The following is a 24627-nucleotide window of genomic DNA, read 5'->3' on the forward strand; positions in this document are numbered from 1 at the left end:
CACACACACACACACACACACACACACACACACACACACACACACACACACACACACACAGTTTCTATTTTACAATCAATTCTGCGTCTTTTGTTTTTTTTCTTTGACTTGATATAATGTATACATTTATATATACATAGATAGGATGCATAGGTCAATGCTGAAACTATTGCGATAGCGGAGCGATTGTCGAAGAGCTATCACGCTACAATTGGAATATTGACAAAAGTATGTAGATTTGAGTTTGTAAACTCAGCTAATTGAATATAATTTCGCTTTGATTGAATATAATTTCGCAAGAGAAACAATTGTGTATAAGAACTGGTAATTTCCGCGCGTGTTTGTTCTAGATTATTATTTGAATATAAATGTGTTTTGATAAAACAGAGCGATTGAATTAGATTGTGAATTGAATTGTAAAAGTTCTCGATAAGATTTAAATGCTTTAAATTAAGTTTTTTACTATTGATTGATCGCATTTCGCATTAATATCTTGAGCTTAATATAATATATTCATTTTATCATCGTGTCGCAAAAATTTCCTAAACTATCAATTATTTAATTTATTTTTAAGTACATAAAATGTAGACATTTGAGTTAATTTTGAAATATTATAAGTATACTTTTATGTTAATCGTTTGTATTATATTAGGTGAATCCATATATTCGTTCGGTTTTTGAAGGCTAAAATTTTTTTGAAAGTAAAATTTTTGAAGGCAACAGGAGATACTCGGAAAAAATTTTCACTACTAACAAAAACCGAACGAATATATGGATCCACCTAATATAATACAAACGATTAACATAAAAGTATATTTATAATATTTCAAAATTAACTTTAAGCAACATATAATTCGCGATAAAATTTTATACAGAATTCTATTTATAATTTTATGCATTGTATTAGGTTGAGTAAAAAGTCATCGCGTATTTTTTAGCTCAAAGTTATATACACAATATCTTCGTCAATAATGAATGAAATTCAAATTTAAAAAAAGGGTTTTAAAGCTTGAAATCTCTACTTTTAAAAGCTTATCACATTTTTTAAGTTTATATGAGTTTGATAATTTTTACATACCAAAAACTACGAGCTGAAAAAGACGAAAAATTTCTTTCTCACTTTGTGGATTTGTAACGTGTCCAAAACGAATTTGAGAAAATTTTCGATTACCTATCGTGAAAGCTTGATACTTTCCCTACAAAATTTTTTTTTTTAAATATTCCTACGACTTTTGATTACTGAGTTATCGCGGATTAAATAAAAGAATTATTTTGACTTTAATTGCTCATAACTCCATTAAAAATTGTCGTATCGTATAATTTAAAAAAGAAATTTTTTAAGCTGAAACTTTACTCTATCAAGATATATTTATATTGTTGGTAAGAAAGTAATTGCGGTTTTTACTGATAGATCTTTTAAAAAAACGTGATGACTTTTTACTTAACCTAATATAATACAGAAAACATGTAAATAATCAGAATTATAAATTTATAACTATATATAAAAGATTCATCACAAATATGCGCAGGATATAAATACAATGATTGTTCAATGGTATCTAGTCTAATGGAAATTAAAAATCTATAAGCGTAGCAAATAGAGAGTCTAAATCGGATAGGTAAAAAAGATCCATATATGAATAACATAATTACTACTTAACTTATATATATTTGGTATCGTATTTATTGTATATGCAGGATATCTTTCTCATCTATAATTATATTTATAATTTGATACATAAAATTATAAATAGACTTCCGTTTCGAATTCTGTCGTAAAATATAGATTGTATAAAGTGGGCTTAAGAGACCAAGACCATCTAGAGTGTGTTAAATAATATTATTACTTTCTAATAACCCACATAAAGTGGGAGCTTAACAGAAAAGGCACTTAAACTTTGATCCATGTTTCGACTAGCTAATTTAGTAGTAAAGAAAAGTAATATTAAATAAGAGGTAAATTTATATAATTATAAATGTAATAATATATAAAAGTCGCGCGATTACTACATCTCTGGATAAGCTATGTGATAATTTATTTATTAAATAAAAAAGAGTAAATAAGTTGAGGTTATCGAAAAATGGAACAACCCAGTCTGAATGTAATATATAAATGCAATATATGTAATATTTATAATAGAACTGAATAAACAATAAAATATGAAATGTTTATAATAACGTTTAATGTAAACAATAAATACTTTTATTTTTATTATATTTTATTTTCATTTGTGTGCACGTGTATATAAAATTATTATGTAAGTTAATGTTATTATTGCTACTGTATAGAAATCATAAGGATTATTACGTCGCACGTAATTTCCTGAAAAGTTCGAAGACTTAAAACGACTGTATTTTAAGCTACACGCACATAATTTATAACAGACGGCATTTTCTCAGAATTAAAAAATGCTAACAAAACTTAAGGCGGCAAAAATAAGTCCGCTTAGTGTGCATTTAAACATCTCTCTCGGTGAATAGTCAAAAGAAAAAGGAAAAAATATTGTGACCGGTGAAAGACCGGTTTTTAAACAGAAGACGGTACGAATACAAATGACTGTGCAGAATGTAAAAAAAAAGCAGAGTACATTCAACGTTCCGGTTTTCTTTGATTTCAATACGAGTATGCAAAGCAGCATTATTTTTCTTGCTATCTTTCCCGTGATTTCTCAAACAATTGAATATACGCGCGCGGATAAGATTTAAAATCTATTACACTTTATAAATGTAAAGTAATCACTCAAGTGTAATCACAATACACAACTTAGCATTTTTGTGTATTGTAAATTATCTTGTACATTAAATGCTATGTGATTAGAATATAACATTTTTTTTATCTTTAGAAAATTTATTTACGTTTCATAATTATGAAGAAAAATATAATTGTTCTATTGTTAATTGTATTAAATTCTTAATACATACTTACAAGTGTCATTAGAGATGTTTTCTTATGGAAAGCTCTAGCATAATGAATGGCAGTCATCTCAAAAAAAATTTCTCTCCTGTCGTCTGACTTGCGAGAAACTCTCTCGCTCTTAAGATCTTATTTGAAAAGTGAATGGATTCCTTACAAAATTTATATCGCGATATATTCATCAGATTTAAATCAAAATAGCGCACATTTACATGAGGTATTCAGATGTTGTAATATAATCTCAATTGAAAAACGGCAATAATTTCTTACACTTAATAAAATTACAAAACCTATTACATTTACACAAATATATTAAATATGTTATCTAATAGAATGTAATATAAAAATTATTTACTTTAAAGTATCATATATAGAACTTAATGCACTTGACAATTTAGAAATACTGTGCCAATGTGTTTCCATTCAATTAGCTTTGATTAATTTTGATTAATTGCATTAATTAAATTTTCAGTAAATGTCTAATTGTGTGTATTGTAATTAATAAATCTTATAATATTCAAATCGATGTACAATAATATTCAAATCGATGTAATATTCAAATCGTTCCGATTTCCACGAAAAACAATTTGTCATTCGTCGCACAGATAAGTCTCAAAGGTAATTCCTTGTTAAAGATTTATGTCTTTACTCATATTATACATATTTACTCATTACACGATCAAATCACGGTCACAAATTAATTGCAGTCACAATCGGATAAATGAAATTGTCGGAACAATCGTGTACTTCGGCGTAACGTCAGAACGCAGACTGTCACTTTCATCGATCCGTAGCGACTCCGAGTACTCACAAGAGAAAGTAAAATGTGGTGGATTGTGCAATTATCGTCTCTACAATAGCTCAAGTAATTTCAGCGTAACAAAGTGCTGGTCTGATACATCGACAGCATGCGGATGTGTAATTGAATTATTCATTGCTGATGATTAAACAGTCGTAATAATAAAAATAATTTTAGTTAGTCGTTTTATATCGGAAATATGTCATATCTATTAATTTAAAACATTCATTCTTTTTTTTGTTTGTAATTTAACTTTGTAGATAAATCAATTAACAAATTAATTAAGAACTTGTAGATAATTATTCTTGGAGAATTGAATATACTGAAGAAATGTGCCCGTAAATTGCGCAAAGTAAAAAGTCATTTTTATTCGATCTCACTCAAATATTATTTTAGAGACGAAAAAAAAGATATTCATAAAACTCTTATAAAAATGTAATACTGACCAATTAATCACTTATTTTCAGTATTAAAAATACTGTTAGTAATACTTTTAATATTAAAAAAAATACTTTTAATATGAAAAATCATCGGGGCAAAACGCGATGAGGAAACGGGCGAATGGAGAAAATTACACAACGCAGAATTACATCAATTATATAATAGTCCGGATATTATTAATGTCATAAAATCGCGTCGATTAAGATGGGCAGGTCACGCGGCGCGTATGGATGAGAATCGAATTGCATATAAAGTACTAATTGGTAAACCGGATGGGAAAAGACCATTGGGTAGACCAAGACGTAGATGGGAAGAAAATATTAGAATGGACCTTAACGAAATGGGGTACGAGGGTCACAAATGGAGGAATCTGGCTCAGGGACGGGAACAGTGGCGGGATTTGGTATTTGCGGCAATGAGTTTTCGAGTTCCTAACGCCTAATAATAATAATAATAATAAGTAATATATTTATAAAAATATAATAAACATAGAAAACTATGAAAAATAAATGAAAATAAAGTAATAAAAATAAATATATATTCTTTAAGAAGAGAATAAACATACATTTTATCGCATTTTAATAGTTTTATTTATTTCTTAAATTAATTGTTTTATTCTAATGTGCTCTTATTTATATAAATATACGATTTCTATTTAATTGCATATGAAGATAGGAGTATATCAACTCCTTTTTTAAAGAAGACAATTTCTTGAGGCAGCTTTGTTTAAGTTAACTTTTCGTTCAATAAAAAATATTATTTGGCACTTTACTCCATTTTTCCGTTAGACAGAAATAACTTTACAAGCTGCGAAACTTTCCACAATGAAGAGTAATAGTTTCTCATTAAGATTTGGAAGTTTCAAAAAAAAGTCTCTACTTGAAAATGAGAGTCATTAATCGTGAGCGTTGTATTCCTTGAGCGTATGAGAGATACACAAAACGTAAAAACTTTATTAAGTTTTCAGATCTGTACAATAAAGATCAATTAATTCTTATCTTTATGTTTGCGCGCTGAAATCAACATTTTAGTTTTTTGCAATGGAAATCAAGAATTCCATTTACAGATTTTTGCAAGCTCAGCGACAGAGACACTTGTCGAAATGCGTGTAAAGGGTTCATTCACATGAAAGTAATAGGAGACGATATAAGCTGTCAGCAATTTTTCTCTGTCGCACCGTGGTGAAGAATTCTGTCTATCAAATCCAGGGTTTAGTCGTTGCCGGTCTAATCTCGTGTGAAGATCAAAAGTTAGGAATTTCGTATAAAACGACACCATAGTTATAAAAAAACTTAGAAGTTAATCAAAAGTAAGTCAATAACATAGCTATATTCAAGAATTTTGTATAATTTAATTAAGACTTATATTTAAATTAATATTATTTTGTTAATTTTTTTTTGCGTAATTAGTGCGTCTTTTGGATAAATCAAATAAACTGCACACCGATAAAAATAAAAACCTACCTTTGCAATTGATCGATGTTCCAATTGATTCACCATGTTGTGTTGTGTTGACGGATTCAAGAATTCGAAATACAGGTAAGTTTTTATTATTTGACAATTGATATTTGAGAAACACATATCTTGCAGTTATATATTATCTAGTTCTTTATTGACAATCTTGAAGAGCATCTTAATAATAAATTAAAAATCATAGGAATATACAAGGTAGCTCAAATAAAGCGTTACAAACTAATATTTAGAGATACTTTTATATCCAGTGATTTCTAAATATGATAAATAATGACGATTTGTTGTTACAAAAAGTTCTTTTAAGTGTGTTACAAATAATTTTTTGGAGTTCTATTTCAAGGGGATAATAGGGGAGCAACTTTAAAATTTCAAATCCTATCAAAGAAAAAAATCGGATTACGTAAAAACCAAGCAACTTAATTCACCTGAAATATTTTTTTCTAAAATTTTAAGGTCAAAAGTTATGAGTAATGAAATGTAGAGATCTATTGTAGTATCGGTGAATTTATAAATTCAAAGATTAAATTTTTTTTCAGCATTCATCTTGTATTAAAATTGGATAAGTCCTTCAAGAATGCCAATAGGTCTATTCAAATTGCTTGCACTTTTTGCGTTTAAAATCATCACTTTCTCTCTTTTCAACGTCCGAATACATTATACTCATCTTACTTTAAGTGCAAAAATTTCGAGCAACGCGAACAAATCTATATTGTGAATATTGCTTTGTTACAATATATATGTATTTTCAACATTTTAAGATTAATATTAATTACAATTTTAGGTGTAACTTCTAACAAATGCATGACGAAGTCAAGCGGACGTAGATATTCGAATTTTTATGCACGGCACAAATATATTCTTTTGATTGGAGCGATTTCAATCTTATTGATTGTACTTTTTATGACGAATATCAATTTTATGTTTTCTGTAATGTCAGGACATGATACTCATAATGCTTCAGGTAAAAATTAGTAAATATTACGTGTGTTTGTAGAAGCACATACTGTTTTTCTTGCTAAAATTTTGCTCTAGTTCGTCCTTACAATCGCCAATTTCCAGCCGATGTTTTTGAAGAATCGTTTCTTCTACCATGATTCTTTCAGTTCGCATTCAACCGGAAACACGTTTAGAGCGAGTGATCAGACTAGGCTCTCCTCTCAGCAGAAGATCATTATTGAAGTCCCGGGTTGGAAAAGTGATCGATGGAGACCCATCTTTTAGCGATCAGACGGAGCTTACAAGCCAGATAACACAAGTTGTAAAAGACGACACATTTCTAACGATAAATGGAAGAGACGCTGACACGCGTTTCAAGCGGGAGATATCTCGCAAAAGAAGAGATTGCGCTCTGAACGAGCAACATTGTAAGGTATTGTTGCAAACGGTGCAACACTATCTTGTGACTCTCAATAATAAGTTTCCAACGACAAACGGCGAAGAATCATTGCCTAGAGATATTCTAAAGTGTCTTGAGTGTAAACAGATGAATATCGCGAATGAAAATGATGAAGATCATACGTCACGATTGAAAGATCGATATTTCCCGCATGATTATGCCGAGCAAAATCGCTCGAGCGATTTCAGCACTACCATCAAGTTACTGGATGACAGAGAGGCTGAAAATGGCTCAAAGCGATCGGAAGTTAATCAGATAAAAGCGGCAAATATTCAACTGCAGGAAACGGACTCAGTTATCAATAATCCATTACAAAATGCCACAAATCAGTCATTGAAAGACACCAGCATATCGGAAACCAGTACCGTATCAATTAATTACACAAATTCTAATGGAAGCCAACGGATATATGTAAATGACACTGACAGTAATAATTCAGACTTTAATGTCAAATGGTCCGATAGTAATTCAGTCGTAAATGACTCGCGTGTGACAAAAAGTCAAAACAACGAAGGCGTTCCTGCAGTGTCGAAAAATGATCAACAACAAAGTATAATAACCATAAACGAAGGTGTCACGAGCGTAAAGCCGTTGTCCATGGAATCGAGTAGTACAAGAATGTACTATGGCACTATTACAGAAGATAATGGAAAATCCAGGAAATCCACAATTGCAGCTGATTCGATAGGAACAACCGAAACAAGAATACGAACCATCATTGATCTTACGAAGCAGATTACTGAAAACGTGACGAGTGTGCCAGTGGGATACAACGTGACCGGAATCAATGGCAACACGGTGCATCCTTCAGTGCATCCTTCGTTCGAGGGACTCCCGGAAAATCAATCGACTACAGCGACGAATGGTATGCAATCGGGGAGAATGCATATTAGAAAACGAGTACATAGTGAAATAATTAATCGCGAGTCGCTTGCTACTTACACACATCAATATTTACGAGTATTCTATGAATGTGCTTCTTTAAGATATAAAAAGTTTAGTATATACCTGCCTCTGATTTCTAAATTAAAGACACTAAGTCTAAGACACACTAAAGACTTAGTTTACTCAAAAGTAGAGTTTACTCAATAGTAGAGTTTACTAAAAAATATGGAATATCAAAAATAGAGTTTACTCTACTATTTTTGATATTCCATATTTTTTAAGTTTATCAAAAAATATTTGGAATGCAGAAACGAATAAGTATTAAGTTTCATCATTCGTATAAGTTGCAAGTCTCGGAATATTTATAATATACATAACATAAAACGCTCAATACGATTTTAAATTAAATCGTATCGAGGAAGTATCTTTAACTTAGAAATCAGAGGCAGATATATACTAAACTTTTCCAGACTGTTATTATTCTTGCAGTACACAGTTGGAAAATTGTATTAAATTATATATAACGCATTTTACATAACCCAAACAGTTTATCCAAATTTTTTCATTAATTTAACAAAATAAATGCATGTGTTATAGATGTTACAATGTAACATTACTGTAACATTAATGTAAAAATTAACACCAAAAAATGTGATACTTTGATGCAATTTAAAAATAAATTGAAAAAGCATATTTCTTCCATAAAATTAACATTTATATGTTAAATTAACATATACATATATTCATTTTTCATTTATTCTTAAAATTTATTTTAAAACTACATTATTTACATTTTTTCATTTATTTTTAAAATTGTGATATTATCATTAAAAAATTTTAGACATTAAATTATCATAATATAACAAAATTACATTGTGTTAAATTAACATTTAAGTATGATAAAAATTTAATACAAAAATTTTCAACAAAGATCGGTTTTATACAAAATAAAATATATTTTTTTACTATGTACTTCTGTCCTCTGTAAAATGTTTACGATTTGTTCAAAATAATAATAGAAATTTTTAAGAAAGATATACTTGCAGGATCAAAATTGAAAGAAAATCACCATGATAACAAGAAGTTCATGCCGGCCGATCATTTCCAGATAAAAGACAACAGCAAACCTATTCCAGTAGCCATGGAGAGCGCGAAATCCTTACAACTGACCCCCACAACGTGGACAATGCCACATCCAGTCTGTTTCTTTGGCTATCCCGACCAATCTTCCAACATTCCATTATCTCCAGAATCAGCATTTTACTCAAGTCCCTCTTCAATGCAACATCGCGGATTTCCGTTTCAAAACCCACTTCACCAAGGCCTCTCGCCAAATTATATGCAGATACAAGCGAATACGCCTATGCCATTTATGCCAAAATTGAGCTACGCTGGCAGTCTACCTCAATCGATTGGTCAAGCTATCGGTCCTACGAGACCTGCCATGCCAAACGCACCAATCTTCTCGTTGAATCAGCAATCAACCGCAATGTCCCAGCAACCAATTGCAAACATGCCATATTTCTGCGGTTATATGTCACTATCGACGATTCACTTTCCACCGATATCTGACACTTCGCAATCCGACCGCTCTGTCGGCGAAGTTAAAGACCTTCCAAAAGAATCACAAAAATTACCTCATGAAGTCGGTGTTATTACGCAGCATAATCCGCGTAAGCAAAGTTTTGCAGATTTCCTGCGAGGATTTTTTCAATTTTTTAATTTTATCTCTGTATCATTTCTCTTATTTATCTAACATATTTATTTTATCTTATCTATCTTAATTATTTTAACTATTATATCGCTCCCTTGCATCAAAAGTGATACAATTAAAAAAAAAAACGTGATTTTCATATAGAGATGTACGAGTATTACTACAAATAAATAAACATTACCTTATTTATAATCAAAAATATTAATTTAATTTCATAAAAAATTATAAAATTCGTTACAATGAATGTTAAAGACTCTCAAAAGGAATGTTACGGCCTCTGAAAAAAATGTTTAAAAAAATTATCAAAATCATTACAATTAAAAAAAAGTGATTTTGTTTAATAATTGTGACGTTAGAATATATCGTTAGAATATATTTTACCGATATTATTTCATTATTAATTTTCTGTCAAGTTGAAAATAATTTTTCTGTTTTCTGGGAAACATAATTTTTGAGTTGTATCGATTTTGTTATATCACTTTTGAAGTAAGGGAGCGATATCTATTTTTCTTTTTACCATATTCTGAAAATGTAAAACTTGAAACTGAAAATTGAAATTTTCCAAGAAAATCAATTAGAGCGTCAGTTTTAACGGCATGATAATTATTTTAGAATTTTCTACGCTCAACAAATGTCCTATAAATTATCATCAGTGCGATAATCGATATTGCATCCCAAGGATAAAATGGTGCGACGGCCGTGTCGATTGCGCCGATGCTAGCGACGAAACGAGATGCTCCTGCAGAGATCGAATATCACGAAATCGACTCTGCGACGGTTATTTCGATTGTCCACATGGAGAGGATGAGCTCGGTTGTTTTGGTAAAAATAGATATTTCGTCAAATATACATATACATACATATATTTAAATGTACATATATATATATATATATATATATATATATGTGTACATATATATATATATTTTTTTTTTTAATAAATGAAAAAGAATTCAATTTTGCTCGCTTTTGTTGTATTGCATTTTGTATGTGATAAGAATTTTTTCGATATTTTTTGGCACAATACGTTTATATACACATATGTATATATGCATATGTATACAATATATAAAAGAGTGTATTTTTGCCAAAAATAATTAATCTATTCAAATTTTAACGGGCTTGTTACTATTATTTTTTTACAGTTATAACTTATAACTTAGTTTATTTTTTAGCCAAATAAATATTAAAGCGATATATGTGGTACAGCAGAAACCTAAGTGACCAACTGAGCATTACGATTGCCTTGAATATAATAAAAACTAATTGAGAATCAGTAGGCAATTATATTCAGCCATTACCGCATTATTGAAGAAATAATAATATATCATATATATAATATATTATTTACTTTTTTATATTACTGCAGTTGTCCAGCAGATGACGCTAAATACTGATATATTAAACTTAGAAACTACTTTATCTACGAAACTTCTTCATGCAAGCGATTTATACAAAACATAATCTCATCGCTTGAAATATGAATTTATGATATATTTATCCTTTAAAATATATAATCTTACATATAAATATAGAAAAAGGATTTAAAATGCACGCATTTTTTAATTTGAATGTTTAAATTTTTTTAGGTTGCCCAATGGAATCTTTCAATTGTGACAACTGGGACAAGCGTTACAATAGCAATAATTGCGTATTACTTTCGCAACGTTGCGACGGGATAAAACATTGTCCTAACGGAAAGGACGAGCTCGACTGCAATATGCTTCTAAAACATATGGGTTCAAACGATGTATGTGCGATGAGATAATTATACATTTACTATAAAAGTTTTAAATAACTTAAAATTTAATACGCGGGTCAGCTGAAAAGTAACGCATGGTTGCACATAACTTGTAAAGGAAAAGAGATATTTGAAAGAAACAAAAAGGCATGAAAGTGCATTTTGTTAATAAGAACGTACCATTATTTTTAAAGTAATCATCGTTTACAATTATATTCTTCTCAACGGTAAATCGGTCTTCTTATTACTACTTTTTATTTTACCTCACAACTTACAACTATATATTTTTCTTAACGGTAAATCAGTTTTCTCATTCGGTTAATAAAGAATTCCGGCGACCTTTCCTCGATCTACGACTTCACTGTGCCCTTCATTATCCGTAGTAAAATAAATGCTCTTAAGATACCTCTTTATATTTGAAAAAATATAAACCACAAGGCACCAAATCTGTCAGCTTCCAATGGACGAAATTTTATTGCACACTTATTCGTTTCAATCAACAGTTTTATTACTATGCGGCTTGTAAACGACGATGAATGTCATTAGGATTCATTTTTCGGATGATGAACTGAAGATCACAGTGGAATAAGAAAAGATCAGCGGAATTCTTCATTAACCGAATGAGAAAACTGATTTACCGTTAAGAAAAATATATAGTTGTAAGTTGTGAGGTAAAATAAAAAGTAGTAATACGTTCTTGTAGCCAATAAAGTGCCTTTTTTGTTTCATTTGAATATCTCTTTTCGTTGACGAGTTATGTGCTATATATTACTTTTCAGTCGACTCATGTAATATAGAAAATTATGATAAATATTTTCTAATTTATCTTTTTATATATATATATACATTATTTCGATTATAGATCTTTGCGGTTGGTTATACTCAAGGATACTTACATAAGAATGTACGAGGGCAATGGCATCCCGTTTGCTCAAAGACATTATCTTGGGCGATGGATGCTTGTGAATCGGAAATTGGTTTGCCGCTAACGTATGTCATCGACAAACGCAATTTTAATTTTTAATTTAATTGTTAATCATATGCATTTATAACATATTTATAGAGGAAAGACCCCTAATTATGAGATGCCAAGTTTATTTTGAGTAAATGTTAGAAGTCTATTGGCAGAATTTCAAAAAATAATAGGTCATTTGGAAGGGAATTTAATAAGCTTTAAAATAATGTTACATAAAATTTAATTTAAATTCCATTTTTTTTTAAATTAAATTTTAAAAATTAAAGAAATGTAAAAAGTGAGCAAATCGCAAAGTCAAAAAATTGTGTTCCTAATATGAGATGCCTCGAGAAATCGATAGTAAAATGCAAAATATATCAGTATTGCAATAAAAAACTTTATTTAATGTTTCTCAAATACAAACAAACACAATCAACGTGTGCGAAAAATAAGCATGCGATAGATTATACCTAGAACTCGTTTTCAGATAGATGAAATCAAGCATCACAAATATAGGCACTCGATAGTTCATTCCGATTGTCTTTTTTATTATTGTACAATAACATTTATACTTTAGCAACGATTTTCACTATCATAGGAGCATAGGTTATTTCATATTACGATCTCATATTACGCTTTATGGTTTTACGATCATTAAATCTAATTTTTATAATTAAATAATTTAACATATCCCGTTTTTCTATTAGTATGACCTTACTCTATTACTACATAAAGAATTTATTACCAAATATTTATTTATTAAATAATAAACAAGATTTAAATGCTCATCTCAATGAAATTTGAAGACATCCAAATTCTAAAATTTTGTTTTACAATGACTACAGGCATGATGTAATAATGAATTTTCTACTAAATAGTTTTTAATCCAAGAACAATAAATTTATGGTGGAACTAATAAATAGGGTTTATTAGTTTAGCAGAAACGCCGCTATCTCATAATAAGGAGCTTTTCTCTATTAAACTTCATCCAAGCCAAGAAATGTTTTCATCAATATTATAGATAACAAAAATATATAAAGAGATGAATATGGGTGATAAATTACAGTAATTATCATTTTTATTACTAGATTTATATCCGACAATCTATCAGATAGATTGTCAAACATGTCGAATATAAATCTAGTATTAAAAATGATAATTACTGTAATTTATCACCCATATATCTGATAGATACATTGTCAAACATACCGATTGTATATTTTTTTGTATATCTATATACATATATCGATGACACTTATCGCCGACATTCTTTCGATCTTTATCACTTCGAAATCGAAACTAAAGAGTTTCAATACACAAATGGTCGAAACTGAGTCGTAACGTCGTAAAACGTGAGTCGTAATCAGTAACTACATGTATCGTATTGACATGCAATAGTTACGCCAAAACATTGTGCGTACAACAACATATATGTATACACATTTCACGATTCAGTTACGGTTCATCTTTGTGATCTGAGGCCCTTGTAGACAATATTGTCCATCCATATTTTGAAGTTGTTGTCAATTTAAAGATTATGCGTTTCGCGGGTTTCTTCCGTGTCCAGATTCATTCTTAGAATGTCAAGAATGGATCTGGACACGAAAGAAACCCGCGAAACGCATAATCTTTATATAGAAAGCACTCGTGGAAGCCTCAAGAATGTTGTTGTCAATTTTTGTCGGCAACAGTCTGACAAAATGTGATGAATTAATACCTAAATATAAATTTCATAATTTTTGAAATTTAAAATTTTATTTTGTAGAAAACTTTGCTGTCGATAATGTGTTTCCAACGATATTTGATTCTATCTGAACGAAGCATTAGTTATACTTTTAGAAATACAAATACTTACTAATAAAATTAATTAAATTTCTGTATTAAAAAGTATATTTGCAATTTATTAATAAATTGATACATCTTTACAGAACAATGCCAGAAATACAAACTGTTCGTATGTCTGAGAGCTTTCAAAATCTTTACGTGGTAGAATCCGACAATAATGATATAAAAATGACGTCATGCCCGGGCACAGCAGTATTTGTCAAATGTCCGCCGTTACCTTGCGGCACCAAAGCCTTTCCACGTCAGAACTTCTCTCCCGCCTTCAACACGACAAAGAATAATTACATGTCTAGAAGACACATGGAGGAACAATTTCCTTTGAAAATTGTGGGATTTAATAAGCTGTACCAGGAGACACTGAGGCTTCTGAAGCCGAATCAGTTCATGTCCGAGAAGAAAATGCAAAAGCAGATCAACGATACCCTCGTCGGATCGCAATTGCGAGTAGTCGGTGGCCGAGCAAGTCAGCCTAGAGCTTGGCCTTTTCTGGTCGCTATTTATAAAGACGGTTTTTTCCATTGCGGTGGTGTCATCTTAAGTGAAGTTTATATACTCACCGCAGGTCATTGTATGGATGGGTATGAGCGTTTTCAAAGATTACTTAAACATACAACGAATATATTGCAGATACAGACGACGCTAGTATTTCTTAAACGCAGATATTTTTCTTATCGATTTAAGATGTGTCTGCTAATAATTTTCAGATATGAAGGGCATTATTACGAAATACAAGCCGGTATACTCAGACGGTTATCATTTTCACCCATGGCACAGTGGAGAAAAGTAAAATACGTAATGATTCATCCAAATTACGTAAAAGAAGAAATGCAAAATGACATTGCAGTAATCATGTTGGATGAATCTCTTCTTTTCAATCGATGGGTTCGCCAAGTTTGCTTACCAGCGTTAAATATCGTGGGTCCTGAATGGAAAGTAAGCCCATCGCCGCAATCCATGTGTATTGCCATTGGATGGGGATCTGTAAAAGAAAATGGACCAGATCGTAAGCTCGATTTTTTTAGTAACCAGACAATACAATTTGTATTTAGTATAAGAACAACGTGTTCCCCTGATGTCCCGTATTTTTAATTTGTTCCATCAAATCGACACAATTGATTTTTGTTTTATATAAACAATGATAAATAAACTTTATTTTCAAATTTTTTTGAAAAAATCGAAGGTTTACAAAAAACCTATTTATTTATTTGTTTTCATGCATTAGTTACTGTATATATATTGTAACACAAATGTTTAAAAAAATACATAGGTATATGTATTTTACTCAAAACCTCTCTGTTACATTTGCTTTTTATTTCATTTCATTATATCTAACCGATTGTGAGAGAGATATATAAACTAAATATCTACTTTAAACTCATCTTCTAACACTCTAACGGAGAGATTAGAAAGTTCTAGAATCTATATAACGTTAATAACATATTTACTCTTTACAAGTTATTTTGAGATGGTTATTATGTATTATTTTTCATTTTTTTTTTTTTTTTCAAACCATTGATGATATAAATATGATAATTTTTCTTCGGACATATTTCCCGTTTTCTGTTTCATCCTTGCTGAAACAAGGCTGTTCACGTGACACTTGAACGATTTGACACCATAACTAAGATTAAAAAAAAATAAGCTTATTTGGTTTTTGTGGGAAACCGTTCAAACGTTTCAAAAACAAAATGTAACCTGCTCCTTCTTTAATTAAAAATAAAATTTTGTTTTAGCGGATCATTTGCGAGAAGTAGAAGTGCCGATTTTATCATCATGTAAGCATTTGGCTGATCAGAATAACGCTACAATCTGCGCAGGATATCCTGCGGGTGGCTACGATGCCTGTCAGGGCGATAGTGGTGGTCCCTTAATGTGCAGGTAATAATTAATGAAAATGAAGCGTTGAATATTTTTACAACTCCAAAAATCTTTTTTGCAGAAATTTAAATTTAGAATCACAGTGGTATGCGGCGGGCCTAATCAGTCATGGTGAGGGATGCGGACGTCCTGAAGAGCCCGGTGTTTACATGAAAGTGAGTTATTACGTAGATTGGATTCTGCAAACGTTTAAAATCTTAGGTAAGTCTTACTTAACGAAAAATACGAAAATGTTTTAATAGAAAATGCTTTCTCCATATGAGCTTGTGTTTACTATTTAAATTTTAATAAAATATTTTATTTTGTAGATAATCGAGTGACATCTCTTTATGGGAATAAACCCTTAGATTCGTGTCCAGGATTTAGTTGTCATTCGAGCATAGAAAAGTGTTTGCCGATAAAGAATCATTGCGATGGAATTGTAAATTGTCTAGACGCAGAAGACGAAATTAAATGTCAAATTCTGAAAGCAAATTATGCGAAATACGGGAATTCCAATGATACATTTATAAAATCACAAGCTACAGAAGTATCCAGTGATATCACAGAAAAAAATGGTAAATCATGCTAATCCCTTTTATGATAGTCAAGCTTTGGATTCTTAATAAAATAATAGAAAATTAATTTTATATTATAATATCAGAATTTAATCGACTTTTTTATGTTACAGAAGTGAACACAGAAACAATTCCTATTTCTACTTCTTCCTATTTCTTCTATCAGACAGAAACACAGACTTACAACAACGAAAATTCAAATATCATAGATGCCTACGAGACTACGCCTGAGATAACGATGTCGAACGTTAGATCAACATTTACCTGCACAAAGTGAGTTACAAAATATTATAATTTTCAGTACCAATCCTTTGAAATCGACACTGGATTTGTACGACCCATTTAATTTATATTAATTAAAGGGTACTAATTAATTTCAAGGAATCAAAATGACATAAAAATTAATAAATAATTGTAAGTATATATTTCAATAATAATAATCCAAATTTGCATATAACAAAAAGAAAATTTAATTAATTGTTTAACATTTTTGATAAAGAGATTTATAATTAAGTAGGTCTAATAAATCCGTCGCCGACTCCGAAAGGTTAAAGGCGAGTTAATTAAGACTTAACTAAAATACTTAATTAATTTTAAAGAATCAAAGCGGGATTATAATTTGTATAAAAATGAACGAATAGTAAATATATTTTAATAAACATAATTGCATACAACAAAAATTGAATTATTTGACATTAGAATTAAGACCTAATTAAAATTCAGACTTTTGAATTAATGTTATTTCATTTTCAGTATAATCCAAACTATAAAAATCAATAAAAGGTGCAATAAACACTTAGACTGCGAGGATGGAACTGATGAAGAGGACTGTACTTGTAGAGATTATCTGTTGAATTTTCAACCCACAGCGATTTGCGACGGACATCTGGATTGCGACGATGAAACAGACGAAAAAGATTGTGGTATTCAATTATACATAATTTCGTCGTTGATTTCGCTTCGACGATCTAACGAAACGATCGTTTCAGGTATATGCAAGAATAACGAGTTTCATTGCAGTATGAGTGGGGGTTGCATTTCGATAACGAAAAGGTGTGACGGAAATTTCGATTGCTCTCTAAGCGAGGACGAGCTTGACTGTAGTAAGTTTGTGTTTTGTATAATGTTTGCTTAAAAAAATATAAAGTGAAATTGATAGCAATATTCTTTTTTCAGTTGCATTGACAAACGGGGAATACGTTAACGTAGATAGTGATAATTGGTCTATTTTAAACACAGAAGGTTTGCTTAGTAGATATTACAACGAAACATGGCATATAGAATGTCTTCAAGCAGATATATTGGAGAATAGCACAAAAACATCGATAATAGGAGAAAACTTATGCAAATATCTCGGATTCACGTATGTTTGATTTTCAATAAATGTTTAGCCATTCAATAAAAGTCTAATATTTAAATTAATTGTTTAAGAAAGCTTCTATTAAAAAAATCTAACTTTTGGAGAAATAAAAGAAATGTTTTAGTTTTTATAACTGTCGTACTAAAAATAATTAAAATTATGTAAAAAATATCTTATTATCTCGTACATTAAGTGAATGAAATATAAAAAAAACTAATTTTTAAAATAATGACTTATGTTGCTTCTGAAAAAAAAATTAGAAAAAAGTTTTGTACATATAACATAGTTTCTTAATTAAGAAACTCTAATATTAATGTAATAATAATAGATCTTTAAGGATTTTATAAAATAACTTGCAATCTATAAAAGATATTTAACTTGATTGTCAAAAAAATAACTCAATTTATAAAAAAAAAACAAATTTGTAACATTCAATTCCAGTATGTTAAATCGCTGAAGTAATTTATTGTTAAATATATTTGTACAAAGACATAATATAAGGAAAATGAAAGTCATAAATTACGATTCACTGTTTCTGATGTGAATACAAATCTGTAGATCCAATATATTGGAAAAAAATGCTTAATTAATGTAATTTTTTAAGACTATGTATCTACTTCTCCTTTCAGGATCTTCTAAATCCTGTAATATCTCAAGTTTGAACAAAAATTTACTTATAAAATTTCTAAAATGACCGATTTATTCGTTCATGTACAATTTCCTAAATACATTAATTATTGCTATTTTCGCTATATAATAAAAAAATAATAATTGTAAAAGACATGAATTGTGTGCAGGGGTTTGCAATCATTGGATAAGGCCGTTGTGAACAAAACGATATTAGAAACAAGATTCTCGCGGAGGTGGGACGATACGACGGGTTATAAACCTTTACCACAGCATGTTGCGGAGAGTCAGGGAGGCGGGATGTGTACGACGTTACGGTTTCGTTGTAGACCGGTTTTAAGCAGCAGTGCAGACTCGCATGTGGTCATCGATCCGAGAACCGGAAATCATACCTACCTGTGGCCGTGGTTGGCGGCCATCTTCGTTGACGGCCGTTATCACTGCTCGGCCTTACTCCTGGAATCAAACTGGCTTTTGTCCAGTTCGAGCTGCACGGAAGCTATCAGGTAAGTGTGAGTTCTGTTTTATTCAAAATACTTTCTTATCTCAAAAATGCACATGGAAGAAGAACAGTTTTGTGCTCGAAATATAAAAATTTAGCTAAAGATAGAGATCTAAAAATAACTTTGAATCATTTATAATTAACAATTATTAGGTTCATACTGATTGCTAGATTACCTTCTTGCAGCGTTGTTCATCGCATGTTTGAGTTCTTTATATAATTATTTTGATGTCTAAAATTTATTTATAGTCTGTGTTTATTTATTTTTAATTAAATACTTTAGCAAAATTATTCTTTCCATGCATCTGTCAAGCGTAGATTATGTATAATTTAATCGTTCTTCATTACAATTATTTTTCATCAGATTCTCTTAATAAATATCAGTGAAAAGATGTAATAATGAAGAATAAATTGTAGATTATCAGTGAATTATACGACAGCTCTGCTCGGCCAAAGCCGCTCGTTTCTCTACGTGGACGGACCTCATCAACAGATATCGATCGTTGACGAAATCAGGGACGTGGAAAGAACAAATGTCTCGTTGCTACACTTGAAAACCGCAGTAAATTTTACACGTTACGTGCGACCGCTGTTTTTAGAGAAAAAGTAATTGGTTATTCATCGGTTATCATATTAATATTGGTTTCTTTTCTCGTTTTTCTTTCTTTTATAACTATTTGTTAAATTTTTGCAGAATATATCCACCGGCAAAAGGCGATTTATGTGTAGCAATCGGTACAGACAACGAACACGTGACACAATCGATCTTTCTTCAACCAATCCTCCAAAATTGTGACAAGTGCTATCGTTGTTTCGTCGAAGCTTCAGGCACTAAATGTCCGGTAAAGCTTCATAATAACAATTGAACTACGATTATTTTCACTCATTAACTGACAATGCAAAATATTCAATCAAATTTCGATTTTATCTTTTGTATGTATTTAGACTAATGGAACTTCTTCGAATTGGAACGGTACGGTGTTTTGTCGCAGCGAGAAAGGATGGTATCCCGTAGCTGTATTTCAAGAAGACGACGGCCCATGCAGCTTCAGAAGCATACGGAACTTGACAAGCATTGATTATATCCATGCTTATCTCACGCAAACTTTAGGTAAGCTATCATGCATAAATATTAGATCGAGGAACAAGTTCCTTCGTATTTTAAAAAAATTTTTGCGAAAATTTTTTATTTATTGTTACAAAATTTTTGTTACAATTATATCATTCGTTAGAGCAAAGTATCAGCTTTAAGAATCTGTTTTTTTAAATTGCGGTATAATGATTTTTATCGAAGCATTTTAAATGAACAATCAAAGTTAGAATGCTTTTTTACTTAATTCGCGAATAACTTAGGAACAAAAAATCATAGGATATATTTAAAAAATGATTTTGTAGGGAAAGCTTCAAGCTTTCACGATAGGCAATTGACAATTTTCGTAAATTTTTTTTGGACACGTGAAAAACCTTCAAAATGAAAAAAAATTTTTCATCTTTTTCAGCTCGTAGTTTTTTAAATATAAAAATTATCAAACTTACAGAAACTCAAAAAATATAGTAACCTTTCGAAAGTACAGATTTCAAGCTTTAAAACCCTTTTTTTTTTAAATTTAAATTTTGTTCATTTTTGACGAAGATATTGTACAATATATATAATTTTAAATTAAAAAATACGAAGAAACTTTTTCTCCGACCCAATATAAAGACACATTTACATCATTAATTTTTAATCGTGCAATTAACTTTATGTTGATTGTATTTTTACCCAAAACAATAAGATAATTTAATGTGATTGAATTTTTTCATTATGATACTGCAGAGAAAGTGTCGCAACCAACGCCTGAAGCCGCATGTGATGGCGTTCGGTGCAACATTGGACAATGCATCCCTTGGAATCAGGTATGCGACGGTATGACAGATTGCCGAGACGGTGCGGATGAGAAGAATGCAATGTGTTTACAAGTGCAACAGATTAGAAGAAGAAACGAGACCAATAGTAGTAAGTCATTTTGAATAATGTAGAATTAAAATAAAATGTACACAATTAAATTTTAATAGTTATATTGCAACTGCATGTGCAATAATTCTACATACATATAAATTACTCATGTAATTGTTACTTATATAGTATAATTGCTGCTATTTTTTTTTTGTAAGCAGAATTATTAATTACACAGGTCTGCAATTTGATTTGTTTTTATGCTCTTTTGAAACTTTTGAGAAAAATGAGCTGAGAGAAAAATGTCTGAGAAACGTGTTTCTGACTATTTTTGAAAATTCATAGCTGACTAACTCGATCTGCGAGATATTTCAAAAAGGGCTCAAATTAATGATTGGATATTAAATTTAAAAATAACAATATCGAATCTTTTACAGCGAGCATAAACCTCTGCGTCCTAGTTTTAGAAGTGTAATGCATTGTATTTAGGTGTTTCAATCTCACTTTTCTCAAAAATCTGATAGAACATTTTCACTTACGGATCCAATGCATCAAAAACTATGAGAAATTATTATCCTTTTCCAAACAGCAAAAACCATGCAGACTTGTTTTATCAAATCTATTAGTAGTTAATTAATTGTTGATTAATTCTTCTTTGTGCACATGTTCTTAAAATGCATTTTTGTGTAGAATGCGCCAAGTCGGAGATACAATGCAGGAATGATGAGTGTATCTCGAAGAGCGCATTTTGTGATGGAAAAGTGGATTGCTCGAACGGAGCGGATGAGCCTGTAATATGTAGCTGCGCAGAATATTTAAAATTGACTATGCCAGAACGATTGTGTGACGGGGTACGACATTGTCTCGATAAAACCGACGAATCGCCAGAAGAATGTCAATGTACCATTACCAGTTTCAAATGCAATACGTAAGATTGATAATATTAAATAATTATCTATAAGAAGTATTATATAAACCTGCACCGGATATCAATGTAAAAAACATTAATTTTTAAAAATATTGCTTTAATAATAGAACATAATAAAAGTTAATGTTAAACGGTTCGACTTCATATTAGTCATCCTCAGTAATTTTACATATTCAATTAAATAAATTAAAACTTATGTATATGTTTGCAAATTATTACAATAAATTCAAATTGCGCTCACACTCTTTCCGTAAAATTTGATTTAAGCTTAATGTGGCAAATTGTTAAATAAAATTGTAATTAAATCGCTCATATATATTCTCTTGTCATGCAAGTCAATGATCTATTACACTTATTCGGGGGCCGTAGTTTGTTTATGTAATTTTATTGTAAATTTTCGATTGTTCTCTTACATAGATATCAAATTTCAATAATTGTCATGTTTTGGCAGTTCTCATACAATTTCACTTTTACATTTTGTTCATGATATGACAATCGAATGTAAAAGATATTTTATATCTTAACAGTTAATATAAGAAACACGGATCATTTTAAGAAGTATCTTTAAGTTTTATGCATTATAGTTTACTCACTTAGTATATAAATCCTAATAAACAAAATTTATTGAAATTATTGTGAGAAACTAACTTAAAATTAATAAATAATTAATAAATTAGTAAATAATTGTTATATAATATTGAAATCGACACAATAAATGTAAGCATTTATTTTATCTATAAATTTTCTATCTGTACTTTTGCCAAAACTATGTGTCGTTTCCGATTCTTTTAATTAAATATACAGATTATAATGAAAGAATTTTCTTATTTAAATATACTTATATTTAGTCGTCTATAGCTCTATCAAAGTTGTTAATATTAATATATGCCATATAAAATGTCTCTCATATATCTGATAGCATTTTAGAAAGTATTGCTAAATAAATGACCAATCTTGTAAAAATTATTACAATTAGTAATTATATATATACAAAATGTACATTATATGTGCAGAGAAAACAAAAATCATACTTGCATCTCGCAAGATTTCGTGTGCGATGGCGATAATGACTGTCCGAAAGGCGAAGACGAAACAGATTGCAGAGGGATACAACAACTCTCAGATGACAGGTGAGACTTGACTGAAATGAGCTGTGCCATCATTGCTATACGGATGATATACAATGTTATTAAATGTTGACGAAATAGAGCAATGAACATACGTTCACTAACTTGACTATAAATTTAATTGCTTTTCAGACCTGCTGCAGGCGAAGTAGTGCAACGCTCTTACGGTGTATGGCATACTCTATGTTATCCATCAAAAGTTACGTCACAGGAAGAGGCAGTAAAAGTGTGCAGAAAAAGCGGTTACACGAATGGAATTATTGATTACAAATATCAATCGTTTAATCAGCCTACTGTTCCATCTCGCGATGATTTTTACATGATACGATTAAATTCGGACACGTGGATAACCATGCGTGACGATAAACCCCTTATAACTCTGGTCCGACCAGAAAAACCCTGCTATCGTCTCTTCATCAAATGCAGCAATTAGTATAAATGTTTTGCTTACAAATTAAATCAATCATGTTAAAATAATTTCACTTCTACATCTTGTTCAACTTAATATAATAATTTCACTTCTACATCTTGATGACATGACAATTGAATGTAAAAGATATTTTTTTATCTTAACAGTTAATATAGGAAACATGAATCATTACAGAAGTATCAATAAGTTTTATGCATTATAGATTAATTTATTCACTTAGAATAAAAATTATAATGTACAACTAAAGCGAATTAATTACATTAGAGATAATTTTTTTGTAATCTAATAAATAAGTTTGTTACTCTTCGTTTGTATCTTCTGAGATAAAACATTAAATAAATCTATATAAAAGAAAGATATTTTCTATAACTTGTATTTTTGTTTTTATTACCTGTTACTACTGTTTACTACTGTTTCGTTAAATTTTATACATTAGAGTTTAATTTCGGTTAATACCAAAATCACAATGTACAAAACAAATTATGTACATTAGAAATAACTTTTTTTAATCAAATAAATAATAGTTTATTATTCCTTGTATGTATCTTTTAATAAAACAATAAATAAATTTACAAAAAAAAGATATTCTCTATAATTTATAATTTAACTGTTTTAATTGTCATATATCTATATCTATATCTATATATATATCTATTGGTAAACCGGATGGGAAAAGACCATTGGGTAGACCAAGACGTAGATGGGAAGAAAATATTAGAATGGACCTTAACGAAATGGGGTACGAGGGTCACAAATGGAGGGATCTGGCTCAGGGACGGGAACAGTGGCGGGATTTGGTATTTGCGGCAATGAGCTTTCGAGTTCCTAACGCCTAATAATAATAATAATAATAATAATTGTCATATATATTACATATATCAATGTGACAAAAAAAAGTATTGTTTGTAAAATTTATTTTCTGCAAATATATCCCCGATATCGATGTATTAAAAATTAAAGTTTTAATTGAATTGTTCTTAAAAATTTGCTATCTGACAATAAAAGAATCAGATAACTGAGTAATGAAATTTTCACGTTCGAGAAATATGATAGCTTTCAAATTGTTTAACACCGCGATACATAACCGTTTCAAACGCATGCATGTGCGTCACGTAAGAAA

General features: G+C 30.1%; 2 protein-coding genes across 2 annotated transcripts in view; one reads left to right on the forward strand and one right to left on the reverse strand.

Moving 5' to 3' along the window:
* LOC108749434 (neutral ceramidase) overlaps positions 1-3178 on the reverse strand; it is a 67824-nt gene extending 64646 nt beyond the window's left edge. The window contains exon 1 of the mRNA XM_018488150.1: positions 2927-3178. The gene's annotated coding sequence lies outside the window, so the exon portion shown is untranslated. The remainder of the gene's footprint in view (positions 1-2926) is intronic.
* Positions 3179-6427: 3249 nt separating this feature from the next.
* On the forward strand, positions 6428-23510 carry LOC108749303 (serine protease nudel-like). Its single transcript, XM_018487903.1, has 23 exons — positions 6428-6587; positions 6730-7887; positions 8954-9580; positions 10234-10443; positions 11211-11371; positions 12225-12352; positions 14246-14740; positions 14867-15165; positions 15896-16040; positions 16102-16241; positions 16349-16597; positions 16711-16870; positions 17351-17520; positions 17587-17700; positions 17774-17960; positions 18755-19090; positions 19504-19692; positions 19781-19928; positions 20032-20197; positions 20903-21079; positions 21713-21950; positions 22964-23080; positions 23210-23510. The coding sequence occupies exons 1-23, from the start codon at positions 6428-6430 to the stop codon at positions 23508-23510; spliced, it is 6075 nt and encodes a 2024-aa protein (XP_018343405.1).
* Positions 23511-24627: the final 1117 nt, after the last annotated feature.

The sequence above is a fragment of the Trachymyrmex septentrionalis genome, unplaced genomic scaffold, assembly GCF_001594115.1.
Source record: "Trachymyrmex septentrionalis isolate Tsep2-gDNA-1 unplaced genomic scaffold, Tsep1.0 scaffold29, whole genome shotgun sequence".
Taxonomy (NCBI): domain Eukaryota; kingdom Metazoa; phylum Arthropoda; class Insecta; order Hymenoptera; family Formicidae; genus Trachymyrmex; species Trachymyrmex septentrionalis.